General features: G+C 41.7%; 2 protein-coding genes across 5 annotated transcripts; one reads left to right on the top strand and one right to left on the bottom strand.

The window, feature by feature from the left end:
- On the bottom strand, nt 1-14,245 carry arl8a (ADP-ribosylation factor-like 8A). Its single transcript, XM_042088426.1, has 7 exons — nt 13,779-14,245; nt 10,489-10,569; nt 8,224-8,297; nt 7,608-7,701; nt 5,965-6,032; nt 5,797-5,867; nt 1-4,249 (listed from the first exon to the last, which is right to left on the bottom strand). Exons 1-7 carry the CDS (start codon nt 13,899-13,901, stop codon nt 4,200-4,202), a joined length of 561 nt encoding a protein of 186 aa, XP_041944360.1. The 5' UTR covers nt 13,902-14,245; the 3' UTR covers nt 1-4,199.
- Nucleotides 14,246-14,924: 679 nt separating this feature from the next.
- Nucleotides 14,925-21,881, top strand: c4h6orf89 (chromosome 4 C6orf89 homolog). 4 transcript variants are annotated; one of them, XM_042088425.1, is made up of 8 exons: nt 14,925-14,972; nt 15,474-15,991; nt 16,273-16,438; nt 16,849-16,997; nt 19,440-19,591; nt 19,828-19,963; nt 20,326-20,449; nt 20,572-21,881. In XM_042088425.1, the coding sequence occupies exons 2-8, from the start codon at nt 15,803-15,805 to the stop codon at nt 20,652-20,654; spliced, it is 999 nt and encodes a 332-aa protein (XP_041944359.1). In that variant the 5' UTR covers nt 14,925-14,972; nt 15,474-15,802; the 3' UTR covers nt 20,655-21,881. The 4 variants fall into 4 exon arrangements, with proteins under 4 accessions (XP_041944359.1, XP_041944357.1, XP_041944355.1 ...); XM_042088421.1 differs by having other exon boundaries at nt 14,930-15,054; XM_042088424.1 differs by having other exon boundaries at nt 14,937-15,038.
- The last annotated feature ends 41 nt before the right edge of the window (nt 21,882-21,922 follow it).

Raw genomic sequence — 21,922 nt, 5'->3', positions numbered from 1 at the left:
TTGAGTGGGAAATCATTTATTCTTCATCTTTAAATTATCTCAAGATAACAATAGCAACATGTACAGTTCTCACTGGAGGGACAAGGGAATATAAAGAGAAGTTAAAATAAAAGTAACCTGTTTTCATCAGTTGAAAGTTTCTTCAAAGTAGTTATACAGAAACACTTGTTATCATGTCAACAATTCTTTAAAAAGTTATTTTCCAAAAGAAAGAGTGTTATAATAAAGATAGTAAGGAACAGCCTATTTTTTATCATTAATACATAGAATACATACATGTTTCTTCTTTTCTAAGGGGACCAAATAGTGTATTATGAATAGGACTGATATTTCATGCTGCAGGGCATGGGTTCACATGAGGCCCATGATGCTAGCACTTGATAAAAACCAGTAGTGTGCTCAGGTGTCCTCCATGATCTCAGAGCATCCCAGTTATCAGATATTAGTAACACACAGTAAAAACGCCAAGCCTTTCAAAACCCATCATGGATTACGCTCTGGAGGAAGGGCATCGCTGTCTTTTTTTGTTATTGTAATTTCTTATCTTTTTGCAAACTGCTTATTGAATAGACTACCACCTCAAAACAAATGAAAAACAAGAAAGAAAACAGGGGAGAGAAATAAAGGCCAATGTGGAGCTCTGCTGAACTCGCCAAGAATTAGAAAAGGGAGTCAAAGATCTTGTTCAAAAAAAGTAAAGTATCAATACACCTGTGGACTTCTGGGAGACAAGGAATGGACTAATGTCAACCATAGACTGTATAAATATCAACCTGATGTTAACTTCATAAAGAGCAATGCTAACAGTGGCCAATGCTGCCACCTAAAGGTGACTAGGATATTTATAGTATGGGGTTCAAGCCTGTAGGTTTGGCTTTGCAACATCTTCTAACATCCGGCAGAAGTATGACCCATTTTCTTTTGCTCTGACATCACAGAATACCAATAACCTATATCAATTAATTATTTATGGACAAAAATTAAAGTCCAAAATCTTCTATTTCACCAGGAGTCTCTCTGATTCCTGAACACCGTGAGGGGAAGAATAGAGAGAGAGAGAGAGAGAGAGAGAGAGAGAGAGAGAGAGAGAGAGAGAGAGAGAGAGAGAGAGAGAGAGAGAGAGAGAGAGAGAGAGAGAGAGAGAGAGAGAGAGAGAGAGAGACAGAGCGCCAGAACAAGGAAAAAAATAATCTGTGCTGAAAGATAGCTCTTCTTGCCATCTCAGGCCAAACTTAGCCCCAAGGCCCTGCTACCATGAGGTGACAGACTGCCTGTCGACATGCAGCACACAAGTGGCCTTTCCTCCACAGGTGATCCCCATACTACCCAAAGGATTCCTCAATCATTATGAGAGGGGATTCCTTTGCAACTGAAAAGGACCCCTTCACTAATGCAATAAAAAGAGGTGATCCCCATGTATCCCAACAGATCCCTCCACCAAACAGAAACAGGTTATGCCTATTACAACTCACTCCTTCACCAACAAAGCTAATAAAACAATTTATGCTTTATATATACACATATGTTTGTTTTTTTGCACACAGGTTTCACAAAAACTGATAGGACTTGAACAGACAGGCAAGTTTGTTTTGGTTCCAAGTTGCTATGTACAACATCCCATCGGAGAGAGCAAATAGAAACTCTTCAAAAACATGCCAAAAGGTTGTTTGTTTGTTTGCTTGCAAATGTACATATGTATAATGTAACGGAAACGTACCTTCAAAAAATGAAACTGACACAGTACACCTTCCAACAGCTTAAGCAATCAGTACAAAAGGAAGAAGAAAAAAAAAAGGCATCTGGCAAATTGAATTTTGGGGCCTTTCACACAGAATTGTGCGTTTCCATGACTCCCATAATGGCATGGTCAGTTCAAACCCAGAGATAAGACAGCTGAACCCAAGCCAACACAGTCAGGTGTATTAGTGTGTGATGTATAAAGAGCCTGGCAGACAAGGGGAAAAAATGGTCAAAATGAAAAGAATGCAGTAAGCACTGTTGGAACTGCTGGTGTCTGGTGTAGCAGGGGGTGTACAGACTCTGATCCAAGAATCACACACACACACACACACAAATCCAGGAATGCATTCTAGCATTGTTCATTTAAGACATCTAATGGCGGACCGTGCAACATATACCTTATCCTAAACCAAATCCAAACGAATTGCATACCAATCAGAAAATATTTCAAACTAACACGGGTCCACCATCCAACTAGCGGAGTCTCCCCTCACTCTTCCCACGCTGTCAAGCTACCAAGCATAAGATCGAAAGGTATTAACCTTTTCCCAAGAAGCAGTGCAAAGCTGTTGGAGGATCCGAAACCATGATGTGCATAGGACCACAGAGTATCAAAAGAGGCTGAACTGCCCCCACCCCCTCAACAGGAATGTGTGAAACAGAAACAACGTGCTGAAAATGTGCACTCAATTCAACTCCGCATAAGCCTCTGAATCTGTGCTCTCAGAAATACGTTCAAAACAGTGTCCAATCAGGAGAATAATACAAGGGGTTTAAAATTTTGGGAACCTTCCAAAAAAAAGGTTAAAAAGAGCAAACTATGGCTTTAATGAGGGTATATGTAACAACAGATCACATGATGCAGATAAAAAATATTGACTTTTATAATCTAATCTATTCCAATAATGGACAAACATGCTGGTTCTGATTATGATCATCATCTTCATCATTCAATTTTGAACCAAATGGTCTCAGCACTGTACACATCATTTCATTTTGATGCTGTAAATACACAAAAACATAAGCGTCCGAGTGGCCGAGAGTTACTCTCACAAGATTTCCACCAGAGCTAAGCTGACCACTTGTGTGCTTCCTGCTCCTGTGGGAGGGCTATTTTAAATACACTTAACATCTTTACTGACTGGGCTACGAGCTGACCTGGTCTACACAGAGGGACAAGACCACACACGGTATCTCATAACGCAAGTCTGGTCAGGTCATAAGAGCTGTCAGCAAATCACTTTCTTCATGATACAGGTATTACTAAATTTTGCTTACAGCTTGGTAATACAAGACAAAGGCAAGAAGATACATAGTTTGCACATTGAATTTCCAGGTAAATTCACAACATAAAATGCCAAGACGACATAGCAAGGACAGGTGGGGTTGGAGGACAGGGGCGTCATTGCATGCAAGTATCTCGCTGAGGAAATAGAGCTGATTTTATGGCTACTGTGTTTTGCAGATGCATTCAGAAGATAGAGCAACTAGCACAATCATTACTGGTCTTTTTCTCAAGTGTGTATCCACAGCTCTTCTGTTGGTAAGATGAAAAGCTGCACACTGAGGCAAGTGGTGTGTTCAGCAATCATGGCCAGCTTCACTTCCCTTCTCCTACCCATAAAACTATGATTAACTGGTATTAGGCTGGCTCCCCCACACACACACGCACGCACACACACACGCACACACACACGCACCTCAGCCAAAGGTCGGACTTTTCCTTTTCAGGAAATCAGCGGTGGCAATCACAGTCATCAACCAAGGAGCTGAAATCACAAATTACTATCTGTGACCTAACTCTGGCCACCGATAATATGACCAACCGCTTTGAAAAAGTGACCCATCCAAACAGCCACTATATCCAGTCACAGGTGGTAATGCTGAAGAAAAGCATGCCATATGGATCTCTCCACTGTGGCTGTTTAAGGTGAGACCGAGCCAACAATGAAACCCTCTGACCAACATGTGACATTTTAGACCCCCATCAAACAAACAAACGAATAACAAAAAAAGGTCAACAAAAAAAGCGCAAAGAAGGTAAACAACAAGCCGTTATTTGATCAGTGACAGTGTCAGTCACTTGTAAAAAAATGTGTATGTAAAAAAAAAAAACCCTACAAAACCAGAGAAAAAAGCAGTGCAAATCATATTTTTTACACAATGTCTTTACAAGAATAGAACTTGGCTGAATGTGTAATGGGTGGGGAAGGGGCAGGTGGGGGGGGGGGGGGGGGGGGGGGTGTAGAGGAAATGCGAGGGGCGGTGAGGGATTACTATTTTTTGTTTAGAACAGTAAATTTGAGAAGCCTGTGAGTGAGTGAGTGTATGTGTGTGTGTGTGTATTTGTGTTCATGTAAATGTATATGTGTGTGTGTATATTTGTGTGTGTGTGTGTGTGCACCAGACGCTGTTCCTCCAGGGTTAGGTCAAGGTGGGCTGGATGAGGGCTGGGGGGCTCAGCTTCTCCTGGTCCTTGAGTGCTGGATCAGCCACTGTAGTGTAATGTCTACAGGGGCACACAATACAAATCAACACCAAACCCTTATACAGTCAAAAGACAAACCAACAGCGAAAGTCATGAGGAGGTAAGAGCAGGCATGAAAACAGGTCAGGGGTGAAAAAGGTGAGAAGGGCGCGCAAAGTGGGAAATGGCCATTTCATAGCAAAACAAGCGCGAGTGACATTGTTGCCAATAGTGCATAGCTTCCATGGAGTATGAAGTTGCCTAAAACCAGAGATTTATAAAGAAAACAAACTACAAAATGACTATTTTTTTTACAAAAAAATACTTATTATTTCTTCTTTTTGGCTTGGGCCTAAGTGTGAAGGGGCCCACTTGCACTGTTTGGCAACATGCTTCACCCTGGCCCTCCTCTCCTCCTCAGTAATCTACATGAGTTTTCTTTCTTTGTGCCTGAAGTTATCAGACATTTCTTAAGATTTCATAGGCCTACGGGACACTTCATAGTAGACTATTAGAATAAGTCTGAATAAGATAAGTCTGAATATTTGTTGGACCAAACCAGGTAATAAATAAACTTGGGTAGGGTAGACTAGGCTTTAATTTGTAAAATTGGTTTGAAATGTTTTAACCTGCAGCTAGGCTACTTACAGATTGTGGCATTGTGCTAGTGTGTCAGGCCACTGAGCGTTTCTTAAAAGACAGCATTGCCATGTCAAACACTGTTTTTGTCTCTGAACTCGACAAAACGCACCAGCCCAGTTTAGGAGCATTTAATTCAACTATTTAGTTATTCACATTAGCCTTTGCTATACTGATAAAGTATGCCTATTTGCTTCACCTTTTGTCGATCTAGATGGCTAAAACTGCACCTATTCTTCATCAAATGAACTCGTTATGTCTATATTTCTGTCCAATATCGCTAACTTTAACAACAGCCTATGCTACGTTGCTACACCAATCTCAACGTCTTTTTCTGGCAGAAGTTGAACGTTTCAACTAGCCCACCTGTGACATCAATAAGCATCTCTCCCATGATCTCTCCTCGCAGGGCTCACATTTCAGACGCATATATCTGTAGTCACACAGACAGGGAGGCTATTCCAGCGCAAGCGTTCTGTTCGCGTTGCATTAGCTTCCACTGTTTAATAGGCTAAATGCATAGGGGCTGCATTCACATAATCGTTGCTGGATCAGACAAGTTTTTAATTGGGCTCTTGTCTTACAACGCATTCGCGTCTGCGCGTGATTTGTAAACTCAGTTGTAACCCCATACACCACCCCCCCCCCCCCCCAATATTTTTTCATCGGATCTGCGCGAACCACGTAAGTCCCCTATTTTGAATTCAAAACGGCGAATTTCGCCGAAAGGTGAGGAGTTTTCAGGAGTTTCAAGTAAGCTCATTGAATAGCGTCTATGAATAAAGTTGTGATTCAATATCCTGTCGGAAGACTGTACAAAGCTTACAACCTCCACAATACATACATAATATATAGAGGCCAAATGAACAGGCAATATTTCAGGCAAATGTGGTGTTTAGCACACATTCACATTAGGGAGGGACACCCTTTGTCTGTTAGTAAACTCTTACCAATGTTGTCCTTCTCCTTGCATGAGATCGAGTAGCAGCAGATCTCTCGGTCCTGAATGGCGGACAGATTCCTGGAGGGCGCAGGATTGAGTTTTAAAATCAATTTTAAAATCCTCCAATAAAAATGAAGGGTGGAGTTTAACATGCAAAATGATGAAAAAAACTCACATTCTCTCAATCAGCTCCTTCTCATCCAAGGCACCTTGAAGATCTCTTTTGTTTCCCAAAACAAGTACCTGTAGGCACGGAGTAGAAAAGGCTTCATTGCTAACAGGAACATCCATTTCCATCTTCATTAAAAAAATGAAACTCAGCCAATGGTTTTGGTCTTTGGTATTACACTATATTAGGTCAAATATGATATACTCAGTGATGCAACAGTATATTATCCATCAGATTTTCATTTAAAGTGACATATTATATATATATAAATGTGTGTGTGTATATTGTATGTATATATATATATATATATATATATGACTTAATTAGCAGCTGTCCTCCTGTTAGCTCTCCTGGATACCAACTTTAGGCAGCTCCAATAAATCCTGATGAGGATTGACAAAAAGCCCTTGGATGGTTTGCATCGTTGTGCACCTCTGAACAGTCATAAAGCCTTTAAGACCTTTGTGAGTCCCTCAGCCACTGCCCTTCGGCCAGAATCAATAGGACCCCCTGCCTCCTCCGCCCAGCGATGCAGCTGCCCCTTTAATGGCCTCCCATGTCTAGTCACAGACAGACACGTCGCCCAGCCAGCCCTTTAGCGCTACGTGCTAACTTTGATGTGACGAGAGAGAGAGAGAGAGAGAGAGAGAGAGAGAGAGAGAGAGAGAGACTCCTCTACAAGCCGTCTGACCCCACCCCTCTCCCTGTCCACATACACATATAATCATACCTAGACGGTGACACACAGGCACCAATAAAGATTCACACACAGACAGCAAAATAAAAACACGCACACTTGCTCAGTAATTATCTTCTCACTACTAACATCCATCCATCCATCTCTCTATCTATCTATCTATCCATCCATCCATCTCTCGCTCTCTCTCTCCCCCCAGTTCAATAAATCAGACAGCACTGCAGTGGTGGTCATTACTCAACACACACACACACACACACACACACACACACACACATTCATTATTCATGGTAGGACCCATACGGGACAGATGCCACCCTCGTCATAACTTGGAGGGAGGGGCTCCTTGTGAGGGCTCAGGTGCTGCATATGGATCTGCACTAAGCTCAGCCCACAACCCTTTAACCAGCTGGACACACAAGGGTCTTCTCAGAACATCACACCAAAATTAACACACACATTATTTACAGGGTGCAGTAGTATCCCATAAACAATATACACCAATTAGCTGGATGCAACTTGGAAGACATGGTTAAAACTACCATTAAAAATAGGTCAGCGTGTCTTTTCGCAATGTCCTCCGACCAGAGAGTGCTAAGAGCCACTGGCCCCTCAATGCGGTCATCAATGATGTCATGCATGCTGAACTGCAAGTATTTTCACCATGCTCTGAAGTAGGCATTATATAGTCTAATCTAATGGCCCCTTCAGCTATAAGAAACTCTTTTTAGGCTCGAGAACCCCAATAGCTCTTTGGGTTGAACTGTCTACATAGAGCTTTCCAACTTCAAAACCTTTCATATGCCACACTTTTCTGCAACGTAGGTCACTTGTTCATCACTATAAACACTAGGAATGTCCCCAGAACAGGGCATGACACCGCTTTGACTGAAGTGCTAATGAAAACAGGGCTGTAAATTGGTGGTTTGGTCGTGGCCTGAGCGGTACTTACTGGAATGCCCTGCAGCTGGGGCTTGTCTAACAAGTTGTGCAGTTCGTTCTTGGAGGCCTCAATCTTTTCAGGGTCGGCAGCATCAACCATATATCTGAATGACAGGAAGCATAAACCAAAAGACAAAGATTATATCTGAAGAAAATATTACGACATCAAATAGGCCCAGAAAGCAAAAAAGACACACATACTGTATAGCATCTCTCAACAAAAGACATTTAGAGAAAATGACAGTGCCCAATCGAGAATATGTGCTGTACTGGACAACTACTGTAACAGTTTGTTCAATGAATGTGTTCAGCATAATAAAAAAAACTCGATATTGCCATCATGTGCCTAAGCTATACTACAATCCTTCTGAACAGTAAATGAAGAATTCTGTCAACATTAAGTTCAATGTTCACTTCTAGAGTACTGTTACTAGTAGGATTTGTATTTTGATGGTGATATGAAATTACACAGTATATGCTGGTATATGTATTACTTCTTGATGAAAATAATTATACAAAAAAAATTCAATGTTCACTTCTAGTCTGCCATTGCAATGCTTAACATTGCTATATCGTGGCCTGTTAGAGTGTGGTAAACAAGGGCAGGTGACAACTGCAGTACTCACACAATAGCACTGACTCCACGGCAGTACCTCTCCCACATACTCCTGAATCGAGGCTGGCCTCCGATGTCCCAAAGCTGCCAGGAGGGAAACACACCAATTAGAACTCAACATGCACAGCGCAACACTCCAGACACAACACTTGGGGACAGGCGTGTGTCGCTCTCAAACCTAAACATATACCGAGAAGACTTCTAATATGCATATACAGTACATACATACTGTATAAAACAACTACGCTGAATGTTGAATGTTAAGCTATGCCAGAGACTTTATAAACAAACTCTGGCTATGTACAAGGCCTTTTCCAGAAAAGAGGTTTAACAAACACTGAGATAAAACTTAACCTCTGGGTTGTCTGAACCTGTGGCGACTAATCCCGAGCTGTTGGTTCCAAAACACCGGTTACCAGTTAGTTCAATCAATCCCACGTTAGTTAACCTAGAGTTGTGCGCGTTCACAACAAACTTATAAAGACATCATCTATTGAGAGTCGAAACCATGAGTGAAACCAGCGAAACGAAGAGCACCGTATTTTTCAGAGGCGGAGTAGCAAGTTCTCCTCGAGGCTTACGAGGAGGAGAGAACTGTAATAACAAAAAAAAGTGCACTTGAGCCAAGGAACGAGACCTTGCTTGGCAGAGAATAGCCTAACTGACCGTGTACATGCATAAGTTTAGGATAGCCTATTAATGTCAAAAGCACAATTAAATAATTCAGTGGACATTACGTATTGACTGCTTTGAATGATGCTTTCATAAACTAGCCTACCTTGTCACAGATTGAGCGGGCCATACTCATTGAGAATCCCAAATGTAATTTTCTATTTTAACGCGAGTTCTGCTGTGGGCCAAGTAAACCTTGTTTGCTCTCCAGCATCGGAATCAGGGTAAGCTAAAGGTGATGACTATCCTAACACACAGTCATCACCCCTAACACACAGCAAGGGGTGATGACTATCCGAACACACATACCTTGCTGAACTATTTTTTTTGTAGCCTATATTTAAACTTATTTATTCATTTTCTATGTTTTCCCTTTTTAGTACTGTACTTGTTTTAATATCTTCAATGTGTCTGAGATGTCTGTCCATCTGTCTTGTATCTCTGGTGAGCCAAAGACAAATGTCCACCATGGTGTAGGCTAGCTAGCCTACATTAAAGATTTATTCTATTCTAATCCACGATGCGTAAAGTTAGAAATGTAGGGATGGAAAATGCTTTTCAAGTGGCCTACATTAAGGATTCCACTGGAAAAACTGTAGCGCTCTCGCAAAAAGGGTGTGGTGTCGTGGTCTTATCGCCCTCTCACGGTGAATATAGCACGGATGATTTGTGTTTCTTTTTCAATCGGACCTTCATCAAAATGAAACGCCATTGTGTGACAAGTGTAAAAATAGCGGCCTGGCTGAATAACCGAACATAACCTGAACAAAACCTACCCCCTACCAGGTTAAGTTCAGAGCCTATGTTACCATAGTTACTTACATAGCCTGATCATTTTTGAACGTTTTGGAACTGAAATCTCAAGTTTACCACTTACTCTGGGTTAACATACCCAGTTAAGTTCAGAGCCTACCATAGTGACTTACATTGCCTGATCATTTTGGAACTGAAATCCCAGGTTTACCGCTTACTCTGGGTTAACATACCCAGTTAAGCCAGTAAACCTGCTTTCTGGAATACCACCCAGAAGATCTGTCCTACCAGTGTGAGCAGATGACAAGCACCAGTATCAGAACCACTAAATAGAATTTAGTGGAGACCAAAGGGACTGTCTTCACTCATGCCTGACACTTACATTCACTTAATTACGTCAAATGAATAACAAGGCCTCGTACATGATATAGATCACTACGGTTGTGATAAACACTGTGATAAAATCAGACTGATGTTCAACAGGATGGACTTGGACTGTGAAGTTAAATGTCTCAAAAGAAATTCACTAATATATGAAGCAATGCACTCACACTTGCTGGTTTTAACTTAACTAGGTGCTAAATCCCTCATATAGTGATGATGTATGAAGTAAGCAAGGACAGCACTCAGTTGTTTTTCAAACGTTCAAACTTTTAAACGATTAAAAGTTTGAAAGACAACTGACTTTATCATTAACTGACTCATACATTATCATAATAAATTCAGCCATGGTACTCTACACTACAAACCCACAACACGCACACAAAATCAGGAGCAATTATGTTAGAAATGTTGTATTCAGGTTAACAGTCTTGTGTTTGTTTGAATCTGGACTGGCTGACGCCCTGACCTTGATTGTGACGTTGCCCTTGGTGATCTTCCTCATGTTGAAGCCCACGGTAGGGATCATGTCCTCGCTGAACTGCCCCGACTGCAGAGAGGAAACAGTAAAAGCATGCATTTGTAAATACACACGCATGTGACACACGCACACACACAAGGTTTCTTTTTAAAAACTAGCTCACGCTGTTGTACAAAACATTTGAAAAGATACGGATAAAAATGAGTGACTGAACCGTCTGAGGCTGCTCCTGCTCCTGTCTCACTCACACCTCACACACCCACACACCTGCCAAAGGCTGTTACCCTCCAACGCCATCAAAGCACAAGCCTTGCAATTTGTGACACGAGACATTTTCCAGTCCATCAGTCCTACACTGCAGAAACTGAACTACCGTATTCTTAGAAAGACAGGGGGAATCACCGATTCCACAGTGAATGATCTGTATTCTCAGAGGGTTAAAAAATGTCAAGCCACGCAATGTATCTAGAGAATTAAGGACATGACTCCATGATGCCAGCATATCAGAGTGCTGTGGAATTCTGAAGCACCATTCACACCAGAAACAATAACTATAAAGATAACCGTTACTACACAATACTGCTTAACATCATTATGGTTTATAAGTGGACGTTGTCATTTATATTAAGTAGAGTGATTTGTTTTTTTTTTTATTAATGTTATATTATGATATTGATATTAGTTATATTAATGTTCTTGGTGTGAAATGCCCTTTACATGGAATCAAACAACCAGTTGCTATTTCAACTTCCATTTAAGAACTCTTTAATGTAATGCCTCAGCTGTTTTTTCTTTCATTATTACTTTCAATTCAAGCCTTACCTTATCCAATCCCATCTAAAGATTACATGCACATACAGTATCTTCCCAGTCTGTCTGTGTCTATTAATAGGGTCTTCATTAAATTACCCACTTTAAAAAAAATCATTAGTCTTTACTGATGGCAGTCAAGCTATTTCAGGCTTCTGATATTCTTACTCTTAAAGAGGAGTCAAAAGGAATTTGTCATGTAATGTGTCACTGAACTAGTCCTGGTGATGGATCCTCTGATAAAAGGAGGCTTGGCAACTGGCAAGATGATGTGATTTCGAACGATGTGAGCCAGCAAGGAATTACAAGTAGAGGGTGGGGCAATGAGCAGGTTGAATTTATGTCCTTGCCAAAGGTGTGAATTTATACACGGATGACCTTCCACAAAAATCTGGCTAGCATTCTCCTCCGGCGCAGGTGGAATACTCATTAGCTGCGGCAGACAACTTGACCCATGGTGTTCAGCAAAGCTAGACAGAGTGGTGGGTGACTAATTGTAACATCTTACAAGATGCTAAGACAGGGTATTCCATAACAAGCTTTTGTTGGTCAAGAGGAAAGCGTGACACACGGCCACAGGCCCAGTAGTATAGGTATCCGATGGGACATATCCTCACATATGGCTGTTCTTTCACATACTGCACCTCAGTACCATGTTGGGATTTCTAGTGACATTTCACAGATCACAAAAAAAGTGAAAAATCATATTTCAGTGATGATTGATGATGGTAATGAAATTGTTATGATGACCTAATTAAAAAGCACTTGATGCCAGTGGATCCAAAACTGGGCATAATCACACTGAAGAATCTGGAACTCAGGTTCAATGCATGGGAAGTCAATTATGCCAATTCCTTAACCACTATATTTCAGTGAAGTAGTGATCATTTATCAAAGTAATAACTGAATAAAATAAAACACTTCGAATAACATCTTACGGAAAACAAGAACATTCATCATACTAATATGACTGTAAAGCCCACCTCAACACAAATCCAAAGTGATTAAATTGTGACTGACTCACTAATGTACAAATGTCATGATTCAGCAGACCCAGCTGACAACATCCTGCTTGCCTTACCAGACAAGCTAATTGGGGCCTTTCTCAGAAACACAGAATGAGGAGGTGTAGTTTGTTCTGGAAAAATATGAGAACTAATGAAACCATGAATTGAATCAGGGTAAATAATAGTCATACCACTATGACTTGAGTCGTCACTTGATCTAAGGATAGACCAACTACATTACTTCAAACTGTGCCTAACATTGTAAATTACCCTCACATAGCCCTAAACGGGCATAATTGGCCCGTAGGCTACCAGCCAAACACTCAAAATTATGATGGACATGTACATGAACATTACTTTTAAAACAAGAATGGCATATATAAAGTGGGCCTTTTGTTTTGCTTTTAGGCTACTCATCGCTCATCAGTCAGTGTTAGCCACAGGCAAAGGTGATATCAAAAACTTGACTGCTTAGGTCGGTGTGAAAACAGAGAGAGAAACCAACGCACAAAACAGACAACTCTACCCTTTTGATGCAAAAGGAGTTGCATTAACATTCGAACAGAAAGCTCTGTAGGTCTTTGGCCTTGCCTATAGACAATGTTTATGCTAAATGTATTAAACGTTACGCTGTTAAGTACGAAATGAAGTAGCCTAAGCCTATGCCACACACAGGTCTACCAAATGAATAAGAGTCATGTCAAAGAATGGTGACGCTAAGGCTGTCTGAGGTTGGCCACCTCTTTGACCAGGCAACAAGCTACAGCAGGCCCAATAACTGCAGAAACCCTGTAAGGCTGCTGGATAAGGTGTTAAAACCAACGACGCCACTTAATTTATTCTGTGAAAGTTTCACGTAGGGCATGGACCTATCTAGCCGTAATTTACATGATTTACAACTTATAGGTCAGCGTAGTCTCGAAAGAGTCTGCCTCTTTAGCCTAATGCTAGCTGTAGTATTTCGAGCGGTCACTACAAACTAGCTTAATCCACACAGCACACACCAATTCAGTCTTGGACATTCCTGACCGGATTTAGGCCAATGTGGCCGACAAATGTCGTTTTTGGATCACAGATGCATTTAACTACCAAGCAAATATTGAGAGGACTCCATTTTCATTCACCCAACGTCACACGCGATGCCGTCATAACGAGTCTCTGCACATCATATGATGAACTGGGGCTAGCTCTCGTTGCTCATTTACGCACGCTTTAGCAACACTCTGGGCCCAGAGAGTCATCCCGCATTGTCTTTTTGCAGTTACGCTGTAGCAACTTCAACCACATGCAAAACAAGCAAAGATGACATCGTATTTACGGTGTAATAGTCAGCTTTCTTGCTTCAGCTAAATACGACACTTAGCAATTAACTGGGGGCGCAGCGTCAATCACGGGACCGCTACCTCGGAAAAAATCATGATTTACATTATTACTATAAGCAGTCATAAAATGGTCACATACCGCAATCACGTTTACAAAGGTCGTCTTCCCCGAATACTGCAAACCAACCAATGTTAGTTCCATCTCCTCCTTCCAAAACAGCGCTTTAAACCAGTCCAGAAGCTTGTTAATCAAGGCAATCATTTTGTCGCCGCTCGTTGGAAATTGCTAACGAAATATCAGCTGACTACTTCACCGTCGCGGCGCACAGTAGGAGAAATGTTGCAATATAGCCTTCCTTCCTCTTCCTGGGAGAAAATTGCACTGAAAACGGCAATAATCGTTATTATTGCCTTGTAATGATCGACACTATCGTAAAAGGCCCCCTTGCTCTGTTTTCTTGCAGTCCCTGTTCCTCCCTATGGTTTGTCCTTCCTCATTGGGTGGGGTTTCAGATCCATGCACAGCTGATCCTAAACAATGCAGGGAGAAGGGCGACTGGTAAAAGAAGGCATGCTGGTCTGGGTGCTCGTCTTAGTCTTCAGATTGCGCCCCCTATCGTAGTCGCACTTTATGGAGTTTGTTGAAATAAACGTCTTGTCTAACCTTTTTAAAGCTATTATTGAGAAACGCTAATCATATGAGGAACATAATTCGACAATAACATTATAGTTTGTACACACATTTTAATGGTCACCCTATAAGAAAAAAAATGCATTTATGCGCCTCTCAGCATTAAAATTTGACTGCACTCCAACAAACTGGCACAGATGGGTACTAAAGGATGGTGGTAATCAAAATATAATAACGTAAGGCGTGCTCTTCACCATATGCAGACCACTTCATTTGACAGGTCCAGGCCTAGGTCTAGCTCTGCGCAGAGTCGTATAAAGGATAATTTGTGCTTTGCCAAATAATAACAATAACCATCTCTTGGTTAGACTGGCCACTGCAACAATAATTCTATGGTTGTGAGGAAAACAGAAAACCATAGAAATCGTATTAAAATAAAGCGCAAAAAGTTACATTTTTTTGCCACATGATGATTCGATTATGTAGTTTCATCGTCAACGACAATAGTCTATCAAAAAATATAAGATTAAAAACTACATTAATGTACTAAAACATGACATTTTTGCTGAATTATACACTTTAAAAGGTCTCCAGAAATATATTCAGAGATGGGCAAATGGGAGTAGTCGAATCTGCGGATTGTAAAATGTAAGTAATGTTTTTCGAATCAGTCAGTGGAAGGTGGAGGTGAAGTGTCATCGAGTAAGTTTGGTGGTCACCGCAATGTATTGTATGGGAACTGGTCATGAAGAACAAACGGACTTACTAGTACTGTCATTTAAGTGTACCTAGTTTTGTACATAGAGTTTCAGACATTAACGAAAGACAAGTACTGGCATACTTGAACAGTTGTTTAGCTAGTGTCGTAAGCTAGCTGTGGACTGCTACAGCATCTAGCGATAAGCTAGAAGCTAGCTGTCGATACTGACACTGTTATTAGCATTTAGCTAATGTTACCTGGCCAGTTTCGGCTAGCGTTAACGTTACCAGAGCCGTCCCTTATTAGCAGCTAGACATTCTCTGACGTTACCTTATGTTACCTTCACAAGACATTTCTTTTAGACTAGTAATTCATCTATATCATCTGTTGTAATTACACTTAATTGTAGTAATGGCTTTGAGATTGACTTTTGGACAGTGAGGAAATGTTAAATTGTTATAATGAATGTCTGACGTTAACTGAACCAGTTTATGTCATCACAGAAGTCATCGACGATGAAGGCAAAGGAATTTTCACGTGATATGGGATAAATGTGGCTTCTCCAGCTTCTGAAACGCTGCTATTGACTTTTACTGAACGGATTCCAAAAGTGTGCTGATATTGGTTGATCTATATGTTTTTAACTATCGCAAGGGGTACATATCTGTAATTGTTGTGCCTATCCGTTGAGAACATATCCTAGTAGTGAGTCCCGTCCCTTCTAACACGGAAACGGAGTTTACGGCATGTCTATCTCCAAATACATTTTGTTATCCTCATCCTCCTGAAGCTGATTAAAATCTAACGGCTAACGAGCACCAGTGTGATCGCTATGGGCACAACGTTGAGTGAACCTTGCATCTATGACAAACTGTCTGAAAGCATCGACATTTTACGGCAGTCGGGATATCGTTATGGCATGTCCGAGAGGGAGATTGAGAAGTTCATTAAACAAGTACTGGAGACCAACGAACCACGGAGGGAGCCACCCCAATTCCCCATTCTGCGAGCCACCATCAAGGTAGGAATCCAATCCAGTGCTCTTGTAATAACATAAGTGAATTAATCAGTGATGATATACTTTGTGCTTATGTTTTGATATTGATATAATTCCTAATAACCTCACAAATCAACAGGTGTTAAATCAGTTAATAGCCAATAATAGTAAATAGCCCTTATTTTCATCGAGTTTGATCCAATATGTATAATAGACGCAGGTTTGTCAGGTTTGCTCCACACCTTCAGCTGTGCTCCTTCTCTGTGGTCAACCCACAGACAATTAAATGGTTTCTGTGTTTCCAGTTTGTTGTAGCTATAGGTTTCCTGGTGGTAGCTGTGTTGGCTTTCACCTACCCCCAGCATCCTCGTCAGTTGGAGTCACTAGACTCAGACAGCCATAACTGGTCCTCCCCCCTCAGTCATGTGCGGCTACTGTCACTGCCTATTGCCAAGAAGTATAACCTGCAAGGTAAAGTAACTGCGTATCTTATATATTGCATAATGATAGAATTATCTTATTTGTCTGTGTGCAGAACATAAATTAATACCTTGAAAAACTTGATGTCATGTTTTGCCATATAGCCTTGGTAATAATGGATGCTTTGACTGCAAGAAACAAATAAACACTGGTAACTTGTAACTCTAAGTAGTAGCTGTGCAGCTTAAGACTTCCATGTCAGGCTTATCGTTCTCAGGGTTCACAATCTCTGTAAAGCCCCTTTATAACATAATGTCTTGTTTGTTCAAAAAAATACACATGTGTGAACAAGGTACACACACACATGCGCACACAAACGCGCAGACACACACACAAACAAACACACACAGTGACAGTGCAGCACATCTCATTACTATAATGGTGCTCAACTGTATTTGCAGGATTTCATGAGTGGTGGAGTGTTGGGGCCTTACATCAAGCTCTGGTAAACTGCTCTGGCTGTGCAGATGTCTCTGCCATTACAGAGCTCTCTGAGTCTCAAACAGACTTCAGTGGGCTACGTGCCAGACCCCAGCCTGTCTTACTCAAGGTGAGTTTGCCTCTGCTGTTGGTACTGCGAGAGAGATGTCCTTCTCATGTTGAACATTGGTTTATACAGTATGGAGTATGCAGTGAATGCTATACATTTTTGATGGTGAGATAAGAAGGGGAGATGTGACAAAATATTAGGGCAAACAGAGGAGTATACAATGAAAGGAGATTAGTGGTATGTTGAGCCTTCCAGAGGTGTGTACAAATTCCGCAAACAGAGACCAAAGTTTGTGTTTGTTTAGCTTGACAATGTGTTTACAGTTTAAAACAAACAATTGACAGTTCTTGTACAACGAGACATTCATATTTAAGTCAGGAACATTTGCCTCTGGGGAAGTCTGTCATATCATCACACTTTTGGACTGCATCATAGATTTGAATGAAGTTTGGCATGCATAAGAAACCCATGGAACTGTACTTGTACGTGTCTTGAATCAATATTAAGTGGGCTAACTGAGTTTGAACAAATCTGGGGGAGGGACTTTGACTTGCTATATCTCCCTTTATGTAGGTCATAGGGCAATGGTTCTCATATTGTTTTAAAGATTTATGTATTGTACTATCACCAAGTTGAAAAATAAGACTTCTGAGTTCTGAATGGTCATAATAATTTCAATTCAATTACAAATTCTAATTAATTAAATGTGTCAAATGTTGACAAAAGTTAGATTAGATAGTCTTTATTGTCATTGCCACTTTTTACAAAGGTACAACGAGATTGAAAGTGCTGTCAACTCATGAAGTATACATAAAAACAATAAATAGTTTTAAAAAATACACATATATAAGAATATAAAAAGAATATAAACATATATTGCACTGGATATGGAATGGTTCTGTACAGATTTCACAAGGTATATAAGTATAAGTATATATACTCTTTTGATCCCGTGAGGGAAATTTGGTCTCTGCATTTATCCCAATCCGTGAATTAGTGAAACACACTCAGCACACAGTGAACACACACTAATCTCGGCGCAGTGAGCTGCCTGCAACAACAGTGGCGCTCGGGGAGCAGTGAGGGGTTAGGTGCCTTGCTCAAGGGCACTTCAGCCATGCCTACTGGTCGGGGTTCGAACCGGCAATCCTCCGGTTACAAGTCCAAAGCGCTAACCAGTAGGCCACGGCTGCCCGTGAAGGGGAGACTATATTCATCATTATACTGGTGATAAAAAGTTGTACAGATTACACTGGTAAAAAACATACTCCACAATAGAAATTGCACAATGGGTTAAGGGCCAAAAACAGACTATTTCAAATTTGAAGAGTTAAGGGCCATGATTGCCTTCGGATGGAAACTATTTTTTAAACGGTTTGTCCTGGTTTTCATTGTTCTGTATCTCCTGCCTGATGGCAAGAGCTGAAAGTGACAATGACCTGGGTGTGAAAGGTCATTTGAAATGTCTATTGCCTTATTGCGGCATCTGGAGGTGTAGATCTCTTTCAGCGTGAGGAGGGGGCAGCCTGTGGTCTTCTCTGCTGCCCTGACTACCCTGTGAAGCGCCTTCCTCTCTGAGGATGTGCAGCTATCATACCAAACACACAGTCCGTACATAAGCACACTCTCTATGGATCAGTGAAAGAAGGCGAGCAGCAGATTCTGGGGGAGACCGCTCTTCCTGAGAATTCTCAGAAAGTACAGTCTCTGCTGCGCCTTGGTGTTGGCGCACCATGTCAGGTCGTCCTCCAGCTTAATGCCCAGAAACCTGAACCCTCTCCACACAGGCCCCACCAATGAAGAGTGGTTGAATGTCAGACTTGTTCTTTCTAAAGTCAATGACCAGCTCCTTTGTTTTTGTGGTGAGCACCACTCTGCCAGCCACTCCACCTCGTCCCTGTATGCTAGCTCACCCACCTAGGCCGAGATGAGTCCAACTACCGTTGTCATCTGCAAACTTTACAATCTTGTTGCTGATGTGGGTGGAAACACAAACAAACAAAACTAACAAAAGTTAGTTCACAATGTCAATTTCTCCAGAAAGTTTGTTTCTTGAGTCTTTGCCGACATACCATTACTTACTGTACTGTACCTGTGGTACATCACAATTGGGTCATTCCATATCAAATCACTATTTAGGTGGGTTTTTTTTTTTGGGGGGGGGGGGGGGGTGTCATTGTTGCAGCCACCAAAAGATTTGCACAAACCCTGCATTTGTAAACACTTAAATCTCTTTTATAATCTGAGTGTTGGCATCTCGGAGGCATAGATCCTCATTTTACTGTATACTACATTTCCTGTACTGCAGTCTCACTTCCACTCTCGTTTGCAGTTTTGTCTTCAGGGTTAGCCTACTCTAGACTTTTTGCTTTTTGTGAACTATTACTGTTTAGTTACATAACAAGTAGGCTAATATGCATGTGTTTGTGTGTGTGTGTGTGTGTGTGTGTGTGTGTGTGTGTGTGTGTGTGTGTGTGTGTGTGTGTGTGTGTGTTGCGGCAGGGCGGCGAGTCTCTGACCCTGCAGAAGCATCAGCTGGAGCAGCTTTACTCGGCCCATGCGGCCTCCATGAGTATCCTACTAGAGGAGCAGGACAGCAGTCTCTCCCATGAGGAGCGATTTCCCCAGGGCCCCGCCAACTTCACCCTGCTCTGGTATACACACATTCCCTTATCATTTACACACGTTTTGGGTCACTGGTAAATGTAGATGGTAAAGTCTTCTAGGTACTTTGAACAAAGAGGTCATATACTCCCATTTGAGAGAGTTCTTGAAGAACCCTTGAAGAATCCAGAACACCCTCTAAATTACTCTACATGCAGTTATGAAGGGCTGATTTGTTTTTTAACCACTATCTCTCTGCGCTCTCATCATCCTTGGGTGGGTGCAGGAGGTTCGCCACAGGGGCCAGGGAGAAGGTGTTGCGGTGGCTGTTCCCCAAAGCAGAGCTCTGTCACCTGCTGGACAGTGCAGGAACTATGCTGCAGCGCTGCCAAGTCACTCACAGCACCAGTTCCCAAACCAGGGTGAGTGGGCCCGAGGACACATCCAGACACACACACACTACACTGCAGCAGAAATCAGATAGGCCACGTTTCTGACCAAAATCAGTTGGTAGAAGGAACATTTAGTTACTGTGCTGACATCAAAGGTTAGACCGTGACATAAGAATGCGCACATTAAAAATGCCAATGGCAGTATACTGCTAGCTGGTATGAGCAAAAATGTCTGCTGAACTAAAGAAACTGACATTTTCATCCTGTTACATGATAGGTTCTGCTCTGTTTTGTAAAGGGGTTTCATACAAGGTGCATACTGAATACAGTATGTAGTTGTTCGGGACTTTGATATCAGTGTATCAGTAATGCGGTTTTTCTGTGTGTTTCAGGGAGTGGAGGTGCTAGGCTGGCTGGTAGTGGGAGAGGGCCACCCCACGCTGCGGGTGCTGCCTGTCCACCACTGCCAGAAACAGTGCAACTCCTTCAACCTCTGGCTCGGCCCTGGAGATATGGGTGAGTGCAAACCTGCCATGCACCGTTATGGTTCATTAAAAGGGCATTAGGTTTTACTTTATTTTTTAGTTCTTTGAGCTGGCCACCATGTTATAAAAATGGTCTTATTTGAAATCCTCTAGTGTATGCTGATCCACGCTACTGGCAGATGGAGCTGTTCCCTGGAAGAGGACAAAACATTGTGTGCGATGGCTCGGCCTTCTAAGAGAGGAACAAATGACTTGGCCGAAGCCCATCGGAATGGGAGTGAATGTGGTGTTGGAACAGCCCCCGCCATAGATGACAGGCTCTGTGCTCCTGCTGCATAGAGACCTCCCCACAGGCGCCCAGCTATCAGGAATAGCACCACCGTTTGTTTATCACGTGCCTCTGTGTGTGAACCTGTGCGTTCATCTGTAGGGACTGAACTAATTGCCAGCTTTGCCTCAGCTTTGCCTCAGCCTCTTGAGGGTCTTTTTTCATGAGAAGTTCTCGTTATGATTTCTTGGATGATCTCAAAGGTCAGCGATTCCCACCAAACCCCCGAGTACCTACTAGTGGTGAACCACCACTAGACACAGCTCTCAGGGGTCAAGGAACCAGCTATGAGGAAATCAAGAAGCCGATTCAGAGCCCTATGTGTTCTTTTTGTTTTATGTTCTTCGGTTATTTGGGTCAGGACCGCCCAACTAGCCTGCAGTCGAACTCCTATGAGGATATGATGAATTGGATTTATAACAGCCAGGATGAAGTGGTTGTTTTGTGCTTCATAGGTGTTAGTGACTGTCTGAAAATAAAGGCCTCCATGCTCTAGTGTACAAAATGACTTAATTTAATTCCAGATGGCATTAATGACATTGTATCCAGAAATGCTCTGTTATTCAGCAACCGTTCACATTCTTATTTATCTCTCTGTCTCATTACTTGTGCCAGATTTTGACACCTGGTGGATTGTCGTTACACAATGCCATAGATGATATTCTCTTTATTTGCCTGGTCTGTTAGTCACCTCTGCCTTTGGTGGCTTTGCCTGTGAAGCACTTTATATTGGTCGTGTCTTGCTGACAGTCACTTTTTTCTCTCCTTATGGAACTCATATTTGTTCTTCATAAACAAACTGTTGCTCTGTCACTGTACATTGTATGCCTGTAGTCACTTACAGGTTGCATATTTACACAAACTGGAATTGTTATGTGTTCCTGTCTTATCACTGCAATCTTGAATAACAGTCTGCTTCGTCCTTAGCTGATAAATTCAGCTTGGTCTTTTACAGGTGATGTGACATTGGACAGATTAAACGCCATGGACACTAATACTTGTTTTATTTTATTTTGAGATATTTCGTCAATGTTGATTTGATTACATGTAATCATGGAGGCAAGCCAATGAAAATATGTTTTGGGTTTATCTTGTCAATGTGTCACAGCATAAAGTTTTGTTAGGTATAATGTAACTGGTGTGTTTCTTTGTTTATTTCCATTTCCCTGGTACTTT

This window comes from Alosa sapidissima, chromosome 4 (genome assembly GCF_018492685.1).
Source record: "Alosa sapidissima isolate fAloSap1 chromosome 4, fAloSap1.pri, whole genome shotgun sequence".
Lineage (NCBI taxonomy): Eukaryota > Metazoa > Chordata > Actinopteri > Clupeiformes > Clupeidae > Alosa > Alosa sapidissima.
The sequence above is the reverse complement of the archived record's forward strand: the minus strand, read 5'-3'. Positions and strand labels throughout refer to the sequence as shown.

What these genes read in the sequence shown, in the direction of transcription:
- arl8a (XM_042088426.1), bottom strand. Translation starts at nt 13,901, where the DNA reads ATGATTGCCTTGATTAACAAGCTTCTGGACTGGTTTAAAGCGCTGTTT. An exon ending in AAGGAGCTGATTGAGAGAAT is followed by an intron (nt 5,868 to 5,964) that starts GTGAGTTTTTTT and finishes TGCGCCCTCCAG; the next exon opens with GAATCTGTCCGCCATTCAGG. An exon ending in CAAGGAGAAGGACAACATTG is followed by an intron (nt 4,250 to 5,796) that starts GTAAGAGTTTAC and finishes GTGCCCCTGTAG; the next exon opens with ACATTACACTACAGTGGCTG.
- c4h6orf89 (XM_042088425.1), top strand. Translation starts at nt 15,803, where the DNA reads ATGGGCACAACGTTGAGTGAACCTTGCATCTATGACAAACTGTCTGAA. An exon ending in TTCTGCGAGCCACCATCAAG is followed by an intron (nt 15,992 to 16,272) that starts GTAGGAATCCAA and finishes CTGTGTTTCCAG; the next exon opens with TTTGTTGTAGCTATAGGTTT. An exon ending in CAAGAAGTATAACCTGCAAG is followed by an intron (nt 16,439 to 16,848) that starts GTAAAGTAACTG and finishes CTGTATTTGCAG; the next exon opens with GATTTCATGAGTGGTGGAGT.